An 18,704-nucleotide genomic window follows, 5' to 3' on the forward strand; every position below is an offset into this window, starting at 1 on the left:
CTGAACATATTGCACGATGTTATAGTGAGTGTGTGTGTGTGTGTGTGTGTGTGTGTGTGTGTGTGTGTGTGTGTGTGTGTGAGTTTTTACGCTGGATTGAGGCTCAATTCCCTAAGATAAATAGGGCCTCAAACCATCCAATAAACACAGAAATGCAGTAATGAAAAAAAGCTGATATATTAGCTGCTATGGAATGCGATTCATCATCGTGGGCGTTTGAATTTGAATTACAAACTAACAGTGCAATGAAGGACTGGCGATATCGTTTAATGAAAAGATTTGCACGCGGACGGCCGACGCACGGGGGAAGAGGGGTACACGCGACACCCTGGGCTGGAGACCAGCGCGTTTAGTCTGTGCCGGTTTCGGCTCCGTGAGGGCACACCGCTGGCCCGTTTTATGTCAGCGGACACGGCGGCTGTGGAGCGCGATGCACGCGGCCTGGTCCCGCGAAATGAAGCGTGAGCCGAGGTGGGGCAGCGGCCGAGATTGGAGGGGCTAAACCGGGCCAGGAGGGAACCGGAGACTCGCAGGATGCAGGGGCTTTCAGCCCCCCATACAGGCTCAAAGGCCCCATCCAACGTTAAAAAGGGTTATTTAAATCTTTTTAATGCCCGAAGACACGCACGCACACCGGACACAATCGCCAATAAGTCAGTAAGAGTAGAAACTGCGATAGACAAAATAAAAAATAAAAATGATATTGCTGGAGTCAGACTTGTGATTCTGGAGCATTAAATCAAGCACGTGAGTCTTTTTCTTTAGAAATGACATGTAGCCGTTGCGTGTGAAGTTTGGCCAGGGAGGCCGTAAAACGCTCCTGCGTGGCCCCCGGGAGACGGAGGAAACGATCGCTGAGGAAACCGCGGAAGAAAGATGGCAGGGACAGAACGGAGGAGAGGAGAGGAGAATATAAAGCTGAACTGAAACAGAAAACAGGCAGAAGAGAGGGAGGAAGCAGCAGCGGGAGGCAGAAGCAGAGACGGAGGAGGAGGGAGGAGGGAGGGCACAACCCCTCAGTCTGACCTCGCTGGCGAGGGCGCGAGTCCCGGCAGGACCCTCGCCAAAGGAGGCCGGCGAGTCAGAGAGCGCGGGGGGGCGAGTCAGAGAGGCACGAGAAAAAAGAAGCACGACCTCCGGAGGAAGGAGTCAGAAGGAGTCAGTTGGCACGTCACAGGAGGGAGGGGAGAGGAGGAGGAGGGGAAAAGGTGGGTCTGTGATGTCTGGGCGCCGGTGCGGGAATAAGAGCGGCCGGCGGAAGGGTCAGAGGACCAGAGGCAGGATGCTGAACAGAGACGACCCTGTAAAACACCGTTTCTGCTCTCACCTCAAACGAAAAAGGCTGAAGGAGGTGAGAGAAACCGATAAATTATTTCTGCCCTCCTTCGGAAATCCTGCAATGGTAATTTCATTAACCTTCCGCCCAAAGTCGGTCATATTTGCATTTATATCGCAAATTGCTGCAAGCCGGTTTTGGAGAAGGAGTAACGGGCAGTTCCCATGCCAAAACTTAAGGCATGACGTCCGGGCTCCACCGTGCCTAGTCAGGCCTCTACGTTAACACGTACGCCAAGGAACACATGAAAGATGTAGGGACTAATGCATAATGCATCCCAGTTAAAAGATGTACTGCTAAATTATTTTTCCAGTTGGCACACACCAAATTACAGGAGCAAACGATCCTAAAATGGGAGCACTCTAGTGCCGTGCTGGTAATGTTATAATATTGGCACGGGTGTCGTGTACATCAGTGGACGTGTTAATGCATCTGTAAGTTAACTGGTCTCCAGTCCCCACCATTAAGCTCTGCTCTAATCGACAGGCTGCACTCCACAAGCACCAGGTGAAGCAGGTGAGTACAGGGCTTCGTCAGACAGAGCCAAAATGGTGGCTCTCTACAAAAACAAAGCGCAAGCAGCTCTTGCTTATTGGAATTCAAGGTGGTAATCTAAGTAAAGCTTGCGGTTCATTTGACCTTTTCTCGACAAAAGTCAATAAGTACTTGAAAAAGAAGTGCCGGGGAAATGTTTATTAAGCGGCAAACGGCGGCCAGTTTTTACAGTACGGGCACCAGCCCTCTCGGGGCTTGATTTTCGTCTCGCCGCCCGAGACAACTTTTTAAAAACGCGGCGACGTCTCGTAATGATTGGCGGAGTACTTGGCAATTCCGTGTGAGTGGCGCTGAAATCAAGACCAATCTTGTCGAATTGCCGGCAGAGCTGTTCACCTTGCTGAAAAATAAAATAAAAAATCAGGACGAACACAAACTCTGGTTCTCGAGTGCGTACGGTACCTTCGGGTGGGGGGGGGGGGGGGGGGGGGGGGGGGGGGCACAGGGCTCGTCCTCCGCAGCGTTCGTTATCTGGGCCACCCCCGCGCCGCCGTTTAGCCCTTTAGATTATTTAAATATAAAAGCGCATTATTGTGCCGCTGCGTTCCCGCCTCCTGGGCCATCTGTCCGCGGCCAGGTGTCCGCCCCGTCGCTCTGTTCCCGCCGCCCGGAGGAGAGGCGGACTGCGGGACCGCCGCTCGCCTTCTGCCCGCCAACGACCGCCAACCCGCGGGGCACGTAGCGCCCCGGTCACGCCCCCCGGGACCGCCACCGTCTGTCGCTACTTTCGCTGTGTTTACCTTGACAAACTTATCGTGAGCGAAGTTCAGCAAGGTCGCGGGGGCTCTGGCGCGGAGCGGACCGGAAAGGTGGCGAGCTCGCAGAAGAGACGACATTTTTAGGGTTGATTTTTTAAGAGCCGGACAACCTCCTTTTGAGGATCCATACAGAGCGAGGCGCTGAGACAAATTTAAAGTGTATCGGTTTGGCCGTTATCGACAATCTGCCTATTTTCTGCGGCCGCTTTCGCCAAGTCGTCCGTTTACATTGACAAGCGTATCGTGAGCAAAGTTCAGCGAGGTCGCGGCGGCTGCATCGTGACAGGAATTGAGCGCAGAAGGGCCGAGGGCGTTCGTGCGGCCGTTCCACAACTACGGCAAAATGTCCAGACGTTTCTTTCGGACCTCCGACTCCCTTGCTTTGATTATCCGTGCGGACCGGGGAGCCGAGACGAATTTAAGTGTATCGGCATGGGCGTTATCGACAATCTGCCTATTTTCTGTACTGACAGGTCTGTCTCCATTTTTCCTCCGAAGCTGAAACAATCGGGAGAAAATCAATTCTCGGAGAAGACAAAAACGAGGCTCAAATTAATCTGTCAGCGGCAAGCCAGAGTTGCTCTCCCTTTTAGCCGACGACCTCGCGCCCTTCCAGCTGTAGCGGTCCGAGACGCAACCCGCCTTTGCGCCAAATTGCGAGCGGAGGCGCTCTTCCCCCGGCCGCGCTACCCTCTCCTGGTTGGCTCGTCGAGCGTTATTCGTCCCCCGGCGGCTTCCCGCGCGTCACGTGACCCCCCCCCCGTCCCTCCGTCAGGAGCGCATCTCATTAGTCTGAATGGGGGCCGCGAGAGCCTTTCAGATTGACCGTCTCCGGCCTGGCGTTGGTCCAGCTCACTTAGCCAAATCTAATTCTGTACGTTGCGGTGTGCAGCGGCTCTTCATTACCAGCGCGGGGTCCGCTCGGCTTCCCGCGCGCGCCCTCGCGCTCCCCCCCCCCCGGGGACGGACGCTTAAATACAAACTGCGTCCGTGGCCCGATGCCTAATGCAAACCCTGGCCTAATGTCACATCAACCGACTTTCCAAAGCGCCACATCGCATTGAGATGATTACACTCCAATTACAAACCCGGCTGTTATGCACGCTGCACTTAAAAGGGTATACGTCTGTGGCACAGCACTTAAGACACTAAAAATGCACTCAATATAGGTATTGCTTACAGTATGCGCCTGCTGTCAGGACGCCATGTTTGTACTACACTATACGTGGTACGTGTATCAAAATGTTGCGTTTGCACAATACAGTGAAGTATTTGGACTGTTTGTACAATTTCTATTCTTTTGGCTCTGCACTCCAGCACGTTAGATTTTGAATATGAATGAATATGAATAATGATGTCAATGAATATGAGGTCACCATTAATTTGAGGGTATTCATATCCGTACAGGGTTATCTGTGTAGGAATTACATACACAGCTCCCCCATTTTAGGGGACCAAAAGTAATTGGACAGTTGGCTTCTCAGCTGTTTCTGATTAATCAGGCGTATTCAATCACTTCCTTAGTGCAGGTATAAGAGCTTTCAGTATCTGGTCTAAGATCATATTTATGGTTTCATTTCAAATCTAATGTGCTGGAGTACAGAGTCAAATACTTACAGACTACACTGTATGTGGTACATGTACGATGCCTCTGATACTGAAGAGACCGCCCTGGTTGAACACGCAGGCCAAAGCAAGGAAATGCTTCCAGGTTCTGACGCTGCCTCAGAGTTATGCAACGGCAAACCCTCAAATAAATCTCAATCCTCACGTCGTTGCAGAATACAGAGCAGCTGTTTGCGATCTCGAGCGGGGGTCATATCGGAACGCACGGCCCCTCAGGCGACCAACGTCCGCGCGACTGGCACACGCGTGTCTTCTGAGGTAAGACAAACAGCCGCAGATGGAAAACGCTTTGATAAAATATTCATTTGCTGTCGTAATTTGCACGGCGGCAATAATTGGTCCTGGGATTACACGTACATATATGGTGGGCCAGACGTGGCGAATCGGTTCTGTGTTCAGCTGCATGTTGGAAGCAGGGAGCACACACACACAGCTGTTGAGGCAGACAAAGAGGATCAAAGCTGCATAGCTCCTCTGCCTCCCTGCAGCACGCTGCTCTACCTGAGTAAACAGCAGCTTTCATCTTCCCATTCAGCTGCCCTGTGGGCGGACTGAGGGGGGCAGAACACTGTGTACTGTCTATGCAGATTACTGCTCACTGCCATTACGCTCACACAAATATGCACACACACACAGGCACACATATGCATGCACACACACACACAGACACACATACATACATGCATCGCATGCATGCACGCACACATACATGCACACACACATGCACACACAGACACACATATGCATGCACACACACACACAGACACACATATGCATGCACACACACACACACAAACACACATACATACATGCATCGCATGCATGCACGCACACATACATGCACACACACATGCACACACAGACACACACACATACATGCACACACACACACACACACGCACGCACACACACACACACACACACACATACATGCACACACAGACACACACACACACGCATGCACACACATACATGCATGCACGCACGCACGCACACATACATGCACACGCACACACAGACACACACACGCATGCATGCACACACACACACACACACATACATGCACGCACACACACGCACATGCACATGCACGCACATACATACATGCACATGCATACACACAATCATACACACATGCACACAATCACACACACACACACATGCATGCACAAACACATACACACAGACACATACATGCAGACAATCACGCACACATACATTCATGCATGTAGGCACACATGCACACACACACACACACACACATACGTACCACCCATCCATGCAAAAATAGACAAGCAAACACTCCCCATCTTTGTGGAGTCACACGTATAGTTCTTATCAGCACTCTGGTTTACTAAAGCATTATTACCCCAATGAATGTAAGACAAACACTCACCAAACTGTCAGACTAGACATGGGGTGGTGCTAGGAAAGGCAGCAAGCAAAGACAGAGACCAGTGGAGATTCCTATGAGTGCGCTAACAGGTGCCAACAGGTGACAAAAGGGAGTCTGGGGTGTCACGAGGGTACCCTGGTTACCTCGAGAGGCGGCGGCTTTTGGTGACGGACATGATATTAAACAGGGGAGCAGGAGGTGGGCATACTGGGCCTGAGGGCAGAAGGGGGCGGGGGGGTGTTTGGCATCCGCAGGCAGAGGTCACACACGGGACGACGGGGAGGGAACGGGAACGGTAGGCTAACCTCGGCGAGAGGTGCCGGGGGAGGGGGGGCCTGCCGGCATGCCATGCTTCAGTACGGGAGCACCATACAGAACTGAGCACGGAACGGTCCGGAAGAAACTCACATAGAGGTCTGGGCGGGGGCACGGAAGCACTCCCTTTAGCGGGGCCCTGTAAATAAAAAACAGGTCTTTGGAGCATTGTTAGCGACAGTCAGACGCAACAGACAGGCAGGGCAGGGGTCAAATGGGAGGTTAATGGCGCAAACTGTAAATTTATGCGACGAGGGCTCTCAACACTGGCTAGCTGACAGGATAAACAATCCCTTCGGTTTCTGTGCGTGCCCTTCTGAAGTTGCCGGTTTGAAAAAAAGGTAGCATGGCACCGCGTCTCCCCTCGAAATGCTGAGCAGTACAATGGAATAACGGTTTGGACGAACGGAACCAGTTTGAGAGTGACATTCATAACCAGCAGAATGTAAGTTTTAAATCTCAGTAACACACTGCTGATGTTCCTTTGGGGAAGGTGATTTACCTGAAAATGCTGCATAAATAGAGGAAATCTCAAAACATTGCATGCTGTGTCATTCCTCTTGGACTGGTAGTGACAACCTGAGCATACTGGGCACCGAGAGGGATTTGGACCAGTCTGAAGTCTCTTAAACCACAAAAAACCAGACACAAATCAAATCATATCACGCTTTCTACAGAGAACTGTCCTGAAGACGCTTTACTAACAGAAGGAAAATTTGGCGAAAAACCAGGCCTGAACTCCCCAAAAAGCAAGCACGTTAATACTCCCCCAGTGGGGAGAAAAACACTCAAAATGGTGGCGAGAAAAAACTCCCCCCCGATGGGAAGAAAATCTTGGGAGGAACCCAGCTATAGAGCCCATCTGCCATTGGCAGGTCCGGTGTAAAGTAGAGGCAGAATGGATGTAGAAATGTTAAAAGGCATCCAGCAAGAAATGTAGATCTTGCTGAGATAAGAATTCGAGCAGACTACCTTGTGCTGAGTATACTCCCGTCCGGAGAGGCGGGCAAGTTCCATGATCCAAGCGAGGGATAACAGGGGAAGCCTTGAGCCGTCACAAAAGCAGCGGGAGCCAAACGCCCCGTGGCGGGATTGGGTCCGTCAAACTGTCACCATGCTTTAAGAGTCCGGCTCGCCCGGAAATGCAGTAGCACTCCGACCCATTAACTTTGACGGCGTGAAAAATTCCATCTGGCTCATTGACCGCGTCCTGTTGTCGGCAGAAGCCCTTGCTGGGCGGCGCTGGGCCTGTCTTCCCAGCGACCGAGAGTCCGGCCAAAAACCCGAAAACACGCCTCCTCCGGTGTTTGAGGGAGGCAGATGGCGGACCGGCTCGGCCTGTAAAACTTGACGGTCCTGGAGAAGCCGTAAGGAGAGCACTCCGCCCTGTTTGGCGCGATAACGGCCTTCTACCCGCGCCCCCCGCCCGGGTCGAGGCCGGCGTCCCAGACAGCTGGCGCTACGCCGCGCGATGCTACCTGTCGCGTCGGGCGTCGTCATGACAACACCGTGTAAAGAGTTCCGGACGCCACCGGGCGATGGCCCGACCTGGACGGTCATTAAAAAGGATCTGGCGCCATGCTCTGCAATGCGGCGCTATCGTTATGTAATGTCTTGTTTTTCCGTGTCCTACGTTCTATGCCAGCGCTACTCAGCTCCTGGTCCTGCGGGCCGCGGTGTCTGCAGGTATTCGCTCCTGCTGTGCGCTACACCACCTGATTCCACTAATTGTTTTACCTGCTTGGTTCAGATAATAAGCTAATTAGTGAAATCGGGTGGCGTAGCGCGTGGTCGGAGCAAATACCTGCCGACACTGCGACACTGCAAGACGTGGAGTTGAGTAGCGCTGTTCTATGCAATAACGTCTACTTTGGGACCACTGACACAAAACGTTAATCGGGTGCAATGCATCACGTTTTCATAGATTTAACTGTGCACTGTCCCAGCCAAATGAAGCAAGCGAGTAAACGGGAAGGACTGGGAAGCGTACTGGTTCAGGTAAATGGCTGGGACGGACACGTTTGGTGGTTCTAATCCCAGTGTAGCCACAATAAGATCCGCACAGCCGTCGGGCCCTTGAGCAAGGCCCTTAACCCTGCATTGCTCCAGGGGAGGATTGTCTCCTGCTTAGTCTAATCAACTGTACGTCCCTCTGGATAAGAGGGTCTGCCAAATGCCAGTAGTGTAATGTAATAATGGAAGCAGGTGATTCTCGGGAGGCCGAAAGGGAGCGCTGCCGTGGTCGTGCGTGTCAGTCAGGACGTTCCCGGCAGGATCAGTGCGGATCCGGCAGGGATGAACGGGAATGAGATTGCGGGGGGGTAACGGAATCCCCGTGGCCAGACTGCACCTCCTCCGGGAGCGCTTCGGGCAGACTGTCCGTAGAGAACGGAGGTGGAACTACTGACAGAGTGGCTGAAGTGTCTTTAACGGGATGAGTGAAGACAGTCGAGAACGGGGAGAGTTGTGACGGAAAACATGAATGGACACAGAAGGCAGTGTCCTCAGAAATACTGTATTTCGAGTGAACGTTTTTTCGAGTTTACTGTGATGTTATTTAGGATTACAGTAATTTAGCGACACAAAGAATTGGGTAATCATCTAAAATGTAGAAAGGACGACAACAACCACAGCATTAAGATTCCAGATTCTTGTGTGCCATAAGGCACCGCATAAAAAGGGTGGTGGCACTTACCATTGTATTGCGCTTGTAATCAAACACACTTTTCATTTGTAAAACGCACGGAAAGCACTTTGGCACGGCACAACGTTTCATTACAGGTGACAGCTACTACGCTACTGATTGCAGCCTTGGAAAAGATCTGCACTTTAAAATTACAGCGGTGAAAATGTGAGCATTTGCGAACACGGTGAGCGAACGACAGCGCTGCAGGACTTTACAGACGCGCCGGCTGGCATCTCCACCGCACCACTTACTCAGGGCACCTGTGGCTCTATCGTATCGGAGGGGCGAGACTTATCTCCACTCCTGCCCGCTGTTTAATTTCACAGTGTTACCCCTGTTAGATAATTTATTGTCAACCGTTCCATTAACATACTCGGTATTATTGGGTGAATAAGGTCGCTGCTGGCCTCATAATGACAACCCTCTCCAATATCAGCGACGGCAAATTATAATTTAGGCGGCTAGACGCCAAACGGTCTTAAGCGCACGCCCTGTAATCCTCGTAAACACCCTCCATGTCAAAACAGCTTAACATAAAAGATATATGGAATAACACAATAAACATCCAGCACAGCCTTGGAGTGTTTAAACAGCCACGGCAGTGCAGGCACCGGAAGGGGAGGGGGGGGGGGGGTACTGGCTGAAGTTGATACGTGAAACGGAGCGGTCCCTGAAATATCTCACCTTGACTCAAAGGTTGTAGCGAATTCGGGGGGCTATAAATCGCACGTCCTAGAGGGACGGGCTCGTACAATACCGGGGCGGCGCTGTGATACGGGGGCCGAGACGCTCCGGGGAGCTCGGCCGACCGCGGCTCCGTCGTCAACGCTGCTAGCGGTTAGCCTTGTCTCCGCGGCGGTCTGGCGAAGGCGCGGGGGTTTCGCTGCGAGCCGTTCGCTCACGCCCACGCGCGGGGCTGCGGTGGACACGCCGGCTCATTTGCTCATGCTGATGGGGGTCGGGCCGCGGACCAGCCGGAACACCACCTGCCGGGACCCGCTGAGGTCACCCGGTCGACCGATCGGTGCGCTGTGAGTCACCCCGGCTGACGCACGCCAGTGGGGCGCGCTGGGAGGGAAGAAGATTCTTAAGTGGAGAGGCGAGGCGACTAAAGGGGGGCCGAGGTTATTACCCCGAACTCTCGAGACCCAAGGAGAGACACGAGAGCATGGTGGAGCAACCCTGCAACCCTGGTCCTGGAGAGCTGCATGGTGCACAGGTCTTCACTGAAACCACCACTTACTCAAAAATCACACACCAGACTATTTGGCTCTCCAGGGATCAGGGCTAGCAACCAAGGGTGGAGATAAGAGGGTATTATAACAGGGAAAACTTTCCTGGGCACTAGTGGGAGGTTGACCTTTCTCATAAGTTTTCCCTGCACAAATAATTTCTATTAATAATCATTAACGGCGCTGAAGTTCACACTGTCTGTGACTGCTACTGGTTGGGGCATCAATAGTATGGTAAGGTAGTCTGCACCTGCACAATGAGTCATTTCTGTTGTTAAGGATCTGTCCAGATCATTCACAACTCTGCTGCCTGACTAATTTTCTAGACATTGTAGACAGCCTTCTGATTTGTTCACAAGTCAGAAGCTGGCAGCAAGAGTTATTATTGGGTTCATTCGGCCTGAATCCTCTCAATTGGGCGCTGTCCAATCAACACCCTGTATGGACAGCAGAACAGCACCTTCTTGCTGGTCTTTGGTGTATTTCAGCACAATTGATGAACCTTATGCTCGGCATTGGCTGAAGAGTCCACACACCTTGTTCTGAAGGCCTTATTTGGCTGCTGATCGAAAGGAAACCGCAATTACCTGCAAACACTGCGGCCCCCCAGGACTGGAGTTTGATACCCCCTGTTCTAGAAGCAGCCCGTAACTGTACTGTAATGTTATTACATTTCTCATTTGCAATGTCGGATGCGGTAATGAAACGGAACGCTCATCCGAACTCAAAAAGTTGAGTTTATCGAGCTTTTTAAAAAGGCAGCCGGTGGTGTAATGGATGAACCAGTCAACCCCATTACAAGTATATCGTATATGGTTAAAATTGTGTTACCGATATTGAAAGAGGGTCCGTCTAGTGTTTTATCTGAGGCTTGGGTTATATAAATGCAGGCAGACTCCACTCCAAAGTTGGATTTCATTACCTTCCGGCGGAACGGTGCTCCAGCGCATAACGCAGACCGGGACTCCCACCTACTCCCGCTCCCTCCGGCGCGTCGATGTAAAAACAGCGCCTCACCAAGAAGCACGGCTTCCAATAAACAGACGTGAGCAAGAAACACATTTCACAGGAGCCTAATTACTGGCACATAAACAAAAACATTTAACTTATAATGTGGCCTGGGTCCAGTCCCAGCGTGCAGATCCAGATTACACTGTATTATCCGCACAGCACTATTCATTAAATATGGGCATGGGTCGTGAAACATAACTGCAATTTCAGGAATTTTGTCCTCACACTTTGTGCCGTGGCTTGCTTTTAGTGCTTATTTCTGTACTCTCCGCTTCTCAATGTCAGATGAGGTTCCATAAAAAAAAGGCTTGCGCGAAATAAATTCATTTTGGCGAGACTGTGGGTTATGTTCTCAGGATACTACGGATATCGAGAAAAGTTGGCGGGGGGGCTTCCCCCCCCCCCGTAAGAGAATAAATCCTCTTTGACCCCATACAGTCAAAAGCACCTGCTCGAAAGTTTCCGAGAAGCACGCCAAGAAGCCAAAGTGCCAAAGACCAGAGCACGTCTCAGACTCCGGTCTGAATTCGAATGACCTTTCGTCAGTTCCCTGGACAGCCGGTGCCCTGGCGTCGGTTTGACCCGTTCGCCCGGAACACGAGGTCGGCCGGCTTCCGCACGCTCCCAGCGTGTGACCGCCAGGAAAGGACGACTCGATGGCGGCCGGTGATGCGATGCGTTCGGAGAGGCGCGCCCGGCGGGAAGCTAGAGGCGCCGCGGAGACGCTACCGACCGGCGGGAGTCTGCCCGTCGGGTCTCGTGTCAGAGCGGTTCCGTCCGTGCCATCAGAGCTGGTATCAGAGCTGGTGTCCCACCGGGCTGTGGTTCCCCAAATAAATGTGTTGCTAAGGACTTTTTTTTCCAGGTAAATATTCACAGAGCCCCCTTAAGAACTGCTGTCATTTCGCTAACAGTGATTTATGTCTGAGAGGAAATGTGAAGAGAAAATGAGCAAACCGCACGACTTCATATCGTAGCCAGAGAGAGGAAGAGTGCAGAGTAAATGATCTACTAAGTGTTTAGCGATTTAAATGGCTGTTTTCTTTCTCCTGCTTGCTGGCAGTCTAGAAATATGAAGTCTGAAGGCTTTTACCGGTTCTCATAATGTCCTTAAGCAAACACCAAAGTGACCAGCAGCAGATTGGAGAGACTAAACGACATCCCCGATGCCTGTGATTGTCAGTGCAACTCTGCCTCTGATAAATGATAAATGCGTTGTATCTTTATAAAATCTCTGAACACTGATATTTTTAAAAGGCCTGTCATCTTCACTTAGGAAAAACAACACGGAAGCAGTCGTGACGGCCTTGTCTCTCCATGCATGCGAGAGCGCAACATTATGAGCGTGTTCTTGCGTTCCTGTCCTTGATCCCAAAAGTAGGTCCGATAAAAGTTAATTTATTGGTAACGATGCTGCATGTTGGCTGAAGAGCGGCATCCAAGTCATACTTCACGTTTTATTAAGTCTATTAATTCTGTGACAAGCAACAGAAATTTTTATTTGGGGCGCCAACAAATCAGTGGCGAGCGCCTTGCGGCTGTGATCTCCTTCCTTTGACAGGCCTCCAGACTCATTCTGTTTGGCTTCTGAGAAGAATCAGGCATGGAAGAGAGAGCGCTCCACAGGGCCTGGCTTTCTAAGACCTATCGCATGTACAAAGCCATTTAGCAGCCGCGATTGGTCATGGTATTTGCTTTGCGCCGATCCTTGTTTTGTGCGATTAGTTTTGAACGTGCTGAAACGGGTTTTGCATGAGCTAAAGGTCTAAGGAAATCTGGCCCGCAGACCTCCCGGGGACCTCGGTCTGTGACGGGCACCGAAAGGCACGGGTTCCGTCCTCGCCTTGCCGCTCCGCCTCCTCGACCTTCCGCCGCTCAAAACTGTGCCGTTTTCCAGGCCGTTTCTCCTCTCCGCTCTTCCTCCTCCTCCTCCTCCTCGGAGGTCGAAGCTTTCCCCTTATCCCAACGCGAAGGGGGCTCGGAACTTCTCCCCGAGACCTTCAGAAGTCTTTCATCCGAAACGCGAGCTCCGGGGGCCGGAAGTGCGCGGACGGGAGGCCCCCGCCGAGCGAGAGGGGCCCTCGCGGGCGGGTCGGGGCCCGTCCCGGCTGCGGGTCGAGCGGGGTGGGGTGGGGGGGGCTCAGGGCTCAGGCTGTCTCTCCCCCTGCAGCTAATTAGCTCAGCTGGAAAGGAGGCAGGGCGCTCCAGAAAACATGGCCGAACCTCAGAGTCGCATGACGCCTTGGAAATAGCTGACCCACTTGTAGACACACTTTCGGGATCGGCGTGTCCTCAATGCAGTAACCTATATAAGCCAGCCCGCGCACGCTAACCTAAAAAAAAGAAAAAAAAGAAACGACGCAGCGGGGGCCACGGTCACACGCGGTACCTGGCAAAAGAGCGCAATGCGTCTAAAACCGCGTGCCCTAGTACGTCCTAGGCGACGGACCGGGGGGCCTGCCACGGAGCAGAGCCAAGGCTACACACGCTGGGACAGAACATCCTGAGTCCTCACAAGTTATTGTGTCCTCACTAGTCTAGAAAAGTGACAAGAAGCAAAAGGTCACGCGGTGTATTAAAATAAACTCTCAAAAGACGAGGCCCTTTCGATAGCACCTTTCCCCGAGTCCGCGGCACCCCTGCCGGCGATGACATTCGACGGCGCGTCTGACGGAGAGCAGACACATTTGTGTTGCATTAGCTGCAGGATGGATAGAGAAGCAATTAAGAGGAAGCCATTTGAATTTACATTACAGCAGCCCATTAGTTATAACTGTGCATGCAGTCTTGAAAGACATTAAATGGAGGAAAAAAAGGGAGCATATTCTTTGCGTCGTTATAGGAATGCCTAATAAAAGCCATTCCCGTACAAGACCACATGAGTGATGATGATGAACACAGTCCTCAAAGCATTTTCCTTGACTTAGCTGTAGGCAAACCGTGTCAGAAATATAAATGGGAACCACTCCTGGATGTAATTTCTCCAAACCAACAAGAGCAACACTTCATCAGTTCATCAGTCCCTCCGTTGAATCTGCCGTATCTTATTCTATCTTTTTTATATTTCTCTCCACACGGGCGGACACACATACAAGCACACACAGACACACACACACACACACACACACACAAGCTCTCCCTCTCTCACTCTCTCACACATGCACAAAGAGAGCCATCCATATCGCCTCACAAGCACAAGCGCATTATCTATTTTCGAGTCACAATTATGATTCAAATCTGCATTTTAATCCTCACCATTATTCTGCTAGTTAGAGCAGAGAGAGCATTGTTACCTGCATAGAGGCATTTCCTGTATCGGTGAAAATAGGGGGGAAAAGGGTGGACGTGTGTATGTGTATTTGTCTAAACTACATACCTACTTTGAATTGAAAGGGAAAGCATGTGGAAATAATGTTCGGTTCAATAAGTCCCTTGCCATATACATTACTACTTAGTAACTAAAAACTTTTAATGAGTTGCAATATATACTAGCCAACTATGGAAAGAATAACACATACTATCTGAGACAATTCCCAGTTATGATATTGACACATTCATCATTATAACTTCAATATAATATATCTGTTTGTTGATACATAACTTATTTCCTTTGCTGAAAACCTGAGGTACAACAGCTTGCTTTTATTTATTTGTGCAAAAGGTGGGGCAATCACTCACAATTGCATGTGTTTACTGCATAGCTTAGGGAACAATAAGCCGGCTACCCAGTGAAGCAAAGTATTTATAATACAGAACATCAGCTGTCATGTCTATATGTGATTCATACAACTGTTACTTTTCCAGACTCCTTTTTTTAGAAAGCTTGACATGAGACCAAAAAAGTTCTTTGCAGTTAATGTGTTTCAAGTGGCATTGTGCCATTTCGCAAACGTCCTTTTCATCGCCGGCAAGAAAAGCGGTGCAATTTCCTCAATAAGTTATTCTATATTTTTATTTAAGGCTTGTCCACAGTCTAATCCAACTGCCATTCCACAGTGTATTATAATTATTGATTGCAAGCAATTTTCTCTTTTCATGTTAACAAATAGGACGCCTGAGAATAAAATGGCTGCCTTTCTCCTGAAATGGATCACATCACAACTTAAAATTGCAGCACCATTACACCTAATGTCCCTGTTACAGCTGCTTTCAGCTTGATTTGCTTTAAGCTTTTAATCAAATCTTTGACATGAAGTGACTTTTTTGCTTTTGTAATGTGTCATGTTATTCAGAAAATGTTAGGATAAGAATTTTCATACAGTATGTGAATAGGTAAATTGTTATATTTAAAGTTTTATTGACATTTCTGGGAGTCAAATGAAATATGACAAAGCTGTTATTATGAAAGCTGAGACGAAAATATCAAAATAAAACAAAGTACAGATGCGATTATGACGAAGAACGATCCTGCATGATTCGTACCAACATCAGGATGAGCCCTCAGTACAGAATGCTCTCACAGTAGGAAAATACTTAAGTGCAATTTTGATTTCGAGAGCCCCCGCATGATTGGTTGAGTTGAGAGAAACATCAGTATAAAGTACAAAATTACTCATGTTCTCGTTGTACCAAAATACCTCCTCCAGGAAAAAAAAAAAGAAGATTACTCTACGTTTCAGAAGATAATTAATTACTGACATGCCGAAACATTGTGGCATCTCTAGTATTGGAATATCTGTGTGTCTGTATTGTTTGTGTGGACATACAGGCTATGTGCACTATGCATATGTGTATAGTATGTGTGTTCAGAGCAAATGTACTCTACATCCACTACGGTTATTTATGTGAAGGAGAAAACACATCTGAATCAATACCTCAATTAATTTTGGTTTCAAGTCAATAAAATCCAGCACTTGATGGAATTCAAATTCTAAAATTATGATTTTCCTAACTGTACATTAGGCAAATATAAGATAGTTATAATGATACGCATACATAATGCTTGGCTTGAGGAAATACCAAACGCAGAGCAATAATTCATAATGTAATAAAAGATTTAATTGAATAACTTTGTATTCTTTGGTTGCCGGGAAGCAGCCACGGACTTACCTCTGGGGCTCCAAGTTCCGTCTGCGTGGACTTGTCAACTTTCTGACCAGAGGGACTCTGAGCTGAATTGGCTTTGTCCTGCACACAGAAAACACTGAATCAGTCAGGTGACCATCCTCCTAAAACCCAAACCACCACAGCCCACCAGACAAAACAACGAAACAAACACAGGCCCTTCCCAGCACAGCCAGGTAGCGTCGAAAGGATCCAACGGCCTCCATTTTGTAACAATGTTAAACAATGCTGGCAGCGGCACCTACTCCTTCCCCTCTCCTTTCTGTCTTACCGAAGCATGTTTACGGCAATAAACCTACAAACAGGCCAGTCTGTCAGCCAACTAATGTTGACAGATTTGATTATTTTTGGGGGAAAAAAAGGTCGATTTATTATCAATCTGGAACGAGACTTAGACAGCGAAGATAGCCTCGCTTTGAAAGCGCTTCGATATATCTTGGCAGGAGATTGGTCCCCAGAGTGGGCTTTTGTTTCCATAGGTTCTCTTAATTTTAATCCCGTCAATTAAGATTTCAATTCTCCCCCAATCAAAGGCATATGTCAAGCATTAGGCCTGTTACACTACAGAAGGAATAGGCCCAGCAGAGTGGGTCCCTGTAATTTCTCCTGGTAAATTTAATCGCTGGGGCCAGATTTCAAAAACCTAAAGAGCGTCCCAGCATCTGTGGCTTTGGGCCGGGACCTCCCAAAACGTTGCGCTGTAAAGGTGTGCGCCTCGAAAAAAAACTAAAAAACTGCCGCATTTCACCCTCAGCAAAAATAAATAAATAAATAAATAAAAGTGCCGATGTCTACCTTTCCCTCTGAACAGTATTCCAAATACATGGGTGACAAATTGAATAGTTTTTTGTGTGTGTGTGTGTGTGTGTGTTTACAGCTGCTACCACACCTCCAGAGCCCTGCTGCGGGGAAGGGCACCTTTACCAGCTACCGGTAAGCTGTGCTGCAGAGTGTACCACCACTACAAACGCACACGCAATCCCATATCTCTCCTCGCAGCACACATAAGCCCAGTGGCTCCAGTGGCAGCACTGAGACGGAGCGAATAGCCTGACTACAAGTAAACAATCCATGTCTCTGCTACCAGCTGCACACTCCCACCACCCCTACCCAGCCCGGTCTACACAGCTCCTGAGCCCCACCACCCCCACACAGCCCGCTCTACACAGCTCCTGAGCCCCACCACCCCCACACAGCCCGATCTACACAGCTCCCGAGCCCCACCACCCCCACACAGCTCCCGAGCCCCACCACCCCCACACAGCCCGCTCTACACAGCTCCCGAGCCCCACCACCCCCACACAGCCCGCTCTACACAGCTCCCGAGCCCCGAGCAGCTGAAGGAGTCACTGTGCGTGGCTCCGCTACCTGTACACAGGCCACACGCGGCCGTATCTCTCCCGCCCGCCCGCGCGGTTTCGTATCTCTGCCGGGCGCGTAGAGCTGGGTATCTCTCCCCCACCGGCTCGCGAGGCCCAAAGATCTCCTGCTATCAGCGCGGGGTCGGTATCTGGGCTCCCAGAACTCTGGCGCCCAGGCAGGAGGCGCGCTCCTCGTTCCGCCCGCCCCGGAGCGTCAGTTCTGCTCCGCGTCGCGGACGGGCGATGTGCGGTCCTCTTTGAAGAGCGGGAAAGCGCGGCAGTAAATTCGAGCGACTACGGGGGATTGAGTAAGGCGAATTCGTCGACTCCGGAGCAGAGGCAATAACTCACTCTGCAGTGAAACGCACTGAAAGCAGTCTATTATCTAGCTAGCTAGCTATAAGCAAACCCAAAATCCAATTACTGCTACAGTATATGTAAAAATAAATTATATTTGCAGGTGGGTACTCCCCTATGTTTTGTATGATGTAATGTTGCATTAAAAAACAAACAGTACTGGTAAATGGCTCAGTTCGGATGGGGAATATGTTGACACTGTAATATAAACTGTGATATAAATATAGTGGTAATAGCCTGAGGACTTTAAATGGTGAATTTATAGCAGACCTACAATGTCCTGCCTAAACGATGTTAAAGCAATAGCAAATCCAGAAAAAAAGATTTAGGTTGGAAATCAAATGATTGCTGAACACCAGTAAAACTGAGGTGCAGCGGGAGAAAATGATGCACTGCTATCCAAATTCAACTAATGAAATCTCGCAGATCTAATCTGTGCCATTAACTGAACCAACAAATACCCAAATAGAAAAAAACGGATGAATATTGTATTGCTAAAAAATATATGTATAGTTGAAAATAAGATTTAATTTCAGATTTCCTGAAAGATAAGAAAGAGATCAAATGAAGTGCACTATCCATTAATGGTAAGATGCACTGCTGAATTGGAAAATGAGTTCTCCCACATTCAGTTAAAATAATGGGGGGGATTTTCTGTTCAAAACAAATTGGATTTTGCAGTACCCTTGTACACATAGTCATTTATAACTGTATAGAATTATGTAGGTTGTTGAAGGTAAATAAAAATGCTTTGGGGCATTATGTAATAATGGCTGAGGTTCAGTAAAATGCACTCAGTCATTTTAAGGGCATAAGCAATTCAATCACACTGAAACAAACCTTTCCAGTCGGAGATTCTCACCAATAAAACTTCACATTGAGTTGCACATTTACAGCAGGTTAAAGGGGAAGTTCACCTTAAAAAAAAAGAAAAAAAGCCAACTTTCCACTTACTCTGAGTGCTGTCTATCCATCCAGACAGTTTCGCCGCCATTTTGTGAGTTCTC

The 18,704-nt window shown here is 49.4% G+C and overlaps 1 protein-coding gene across 1 annotated transcript in view; it reads right to left on the minus strand.

The window, feature by feature from the left end:
• The window catches only part of ccser1 (coiled-coil serine-rich protein 1), a 138,669-nt gene that overhangs the window by 31,001 nt on the left and 88,964 nt on the right, over window positions 1-18,704 (minus strand). The window contains exon 13 of the mRNA XM_061260523.1: window positions 15,965-16,042. Coding sequence (XP_061116507.1) covers window positions 15,965-16,042 — 78 coding nt within the window. The remainder of the gene's footprint in view (window positions 1-15,964; window positions 16,043-18,704) is intronic.

This window comes from Conger conger, chromosome 11 (genome assembly GCF_963514075.1).
Source record: "Conger conger chromosome 11, fConCon1.1, whole genome shotgun sequence".
Lineage (NCBI taxonomy): Eukaryota > Metazoa > Chordata > Actinopteri > Anguilliformes > Congridae > Conger > Conger conger.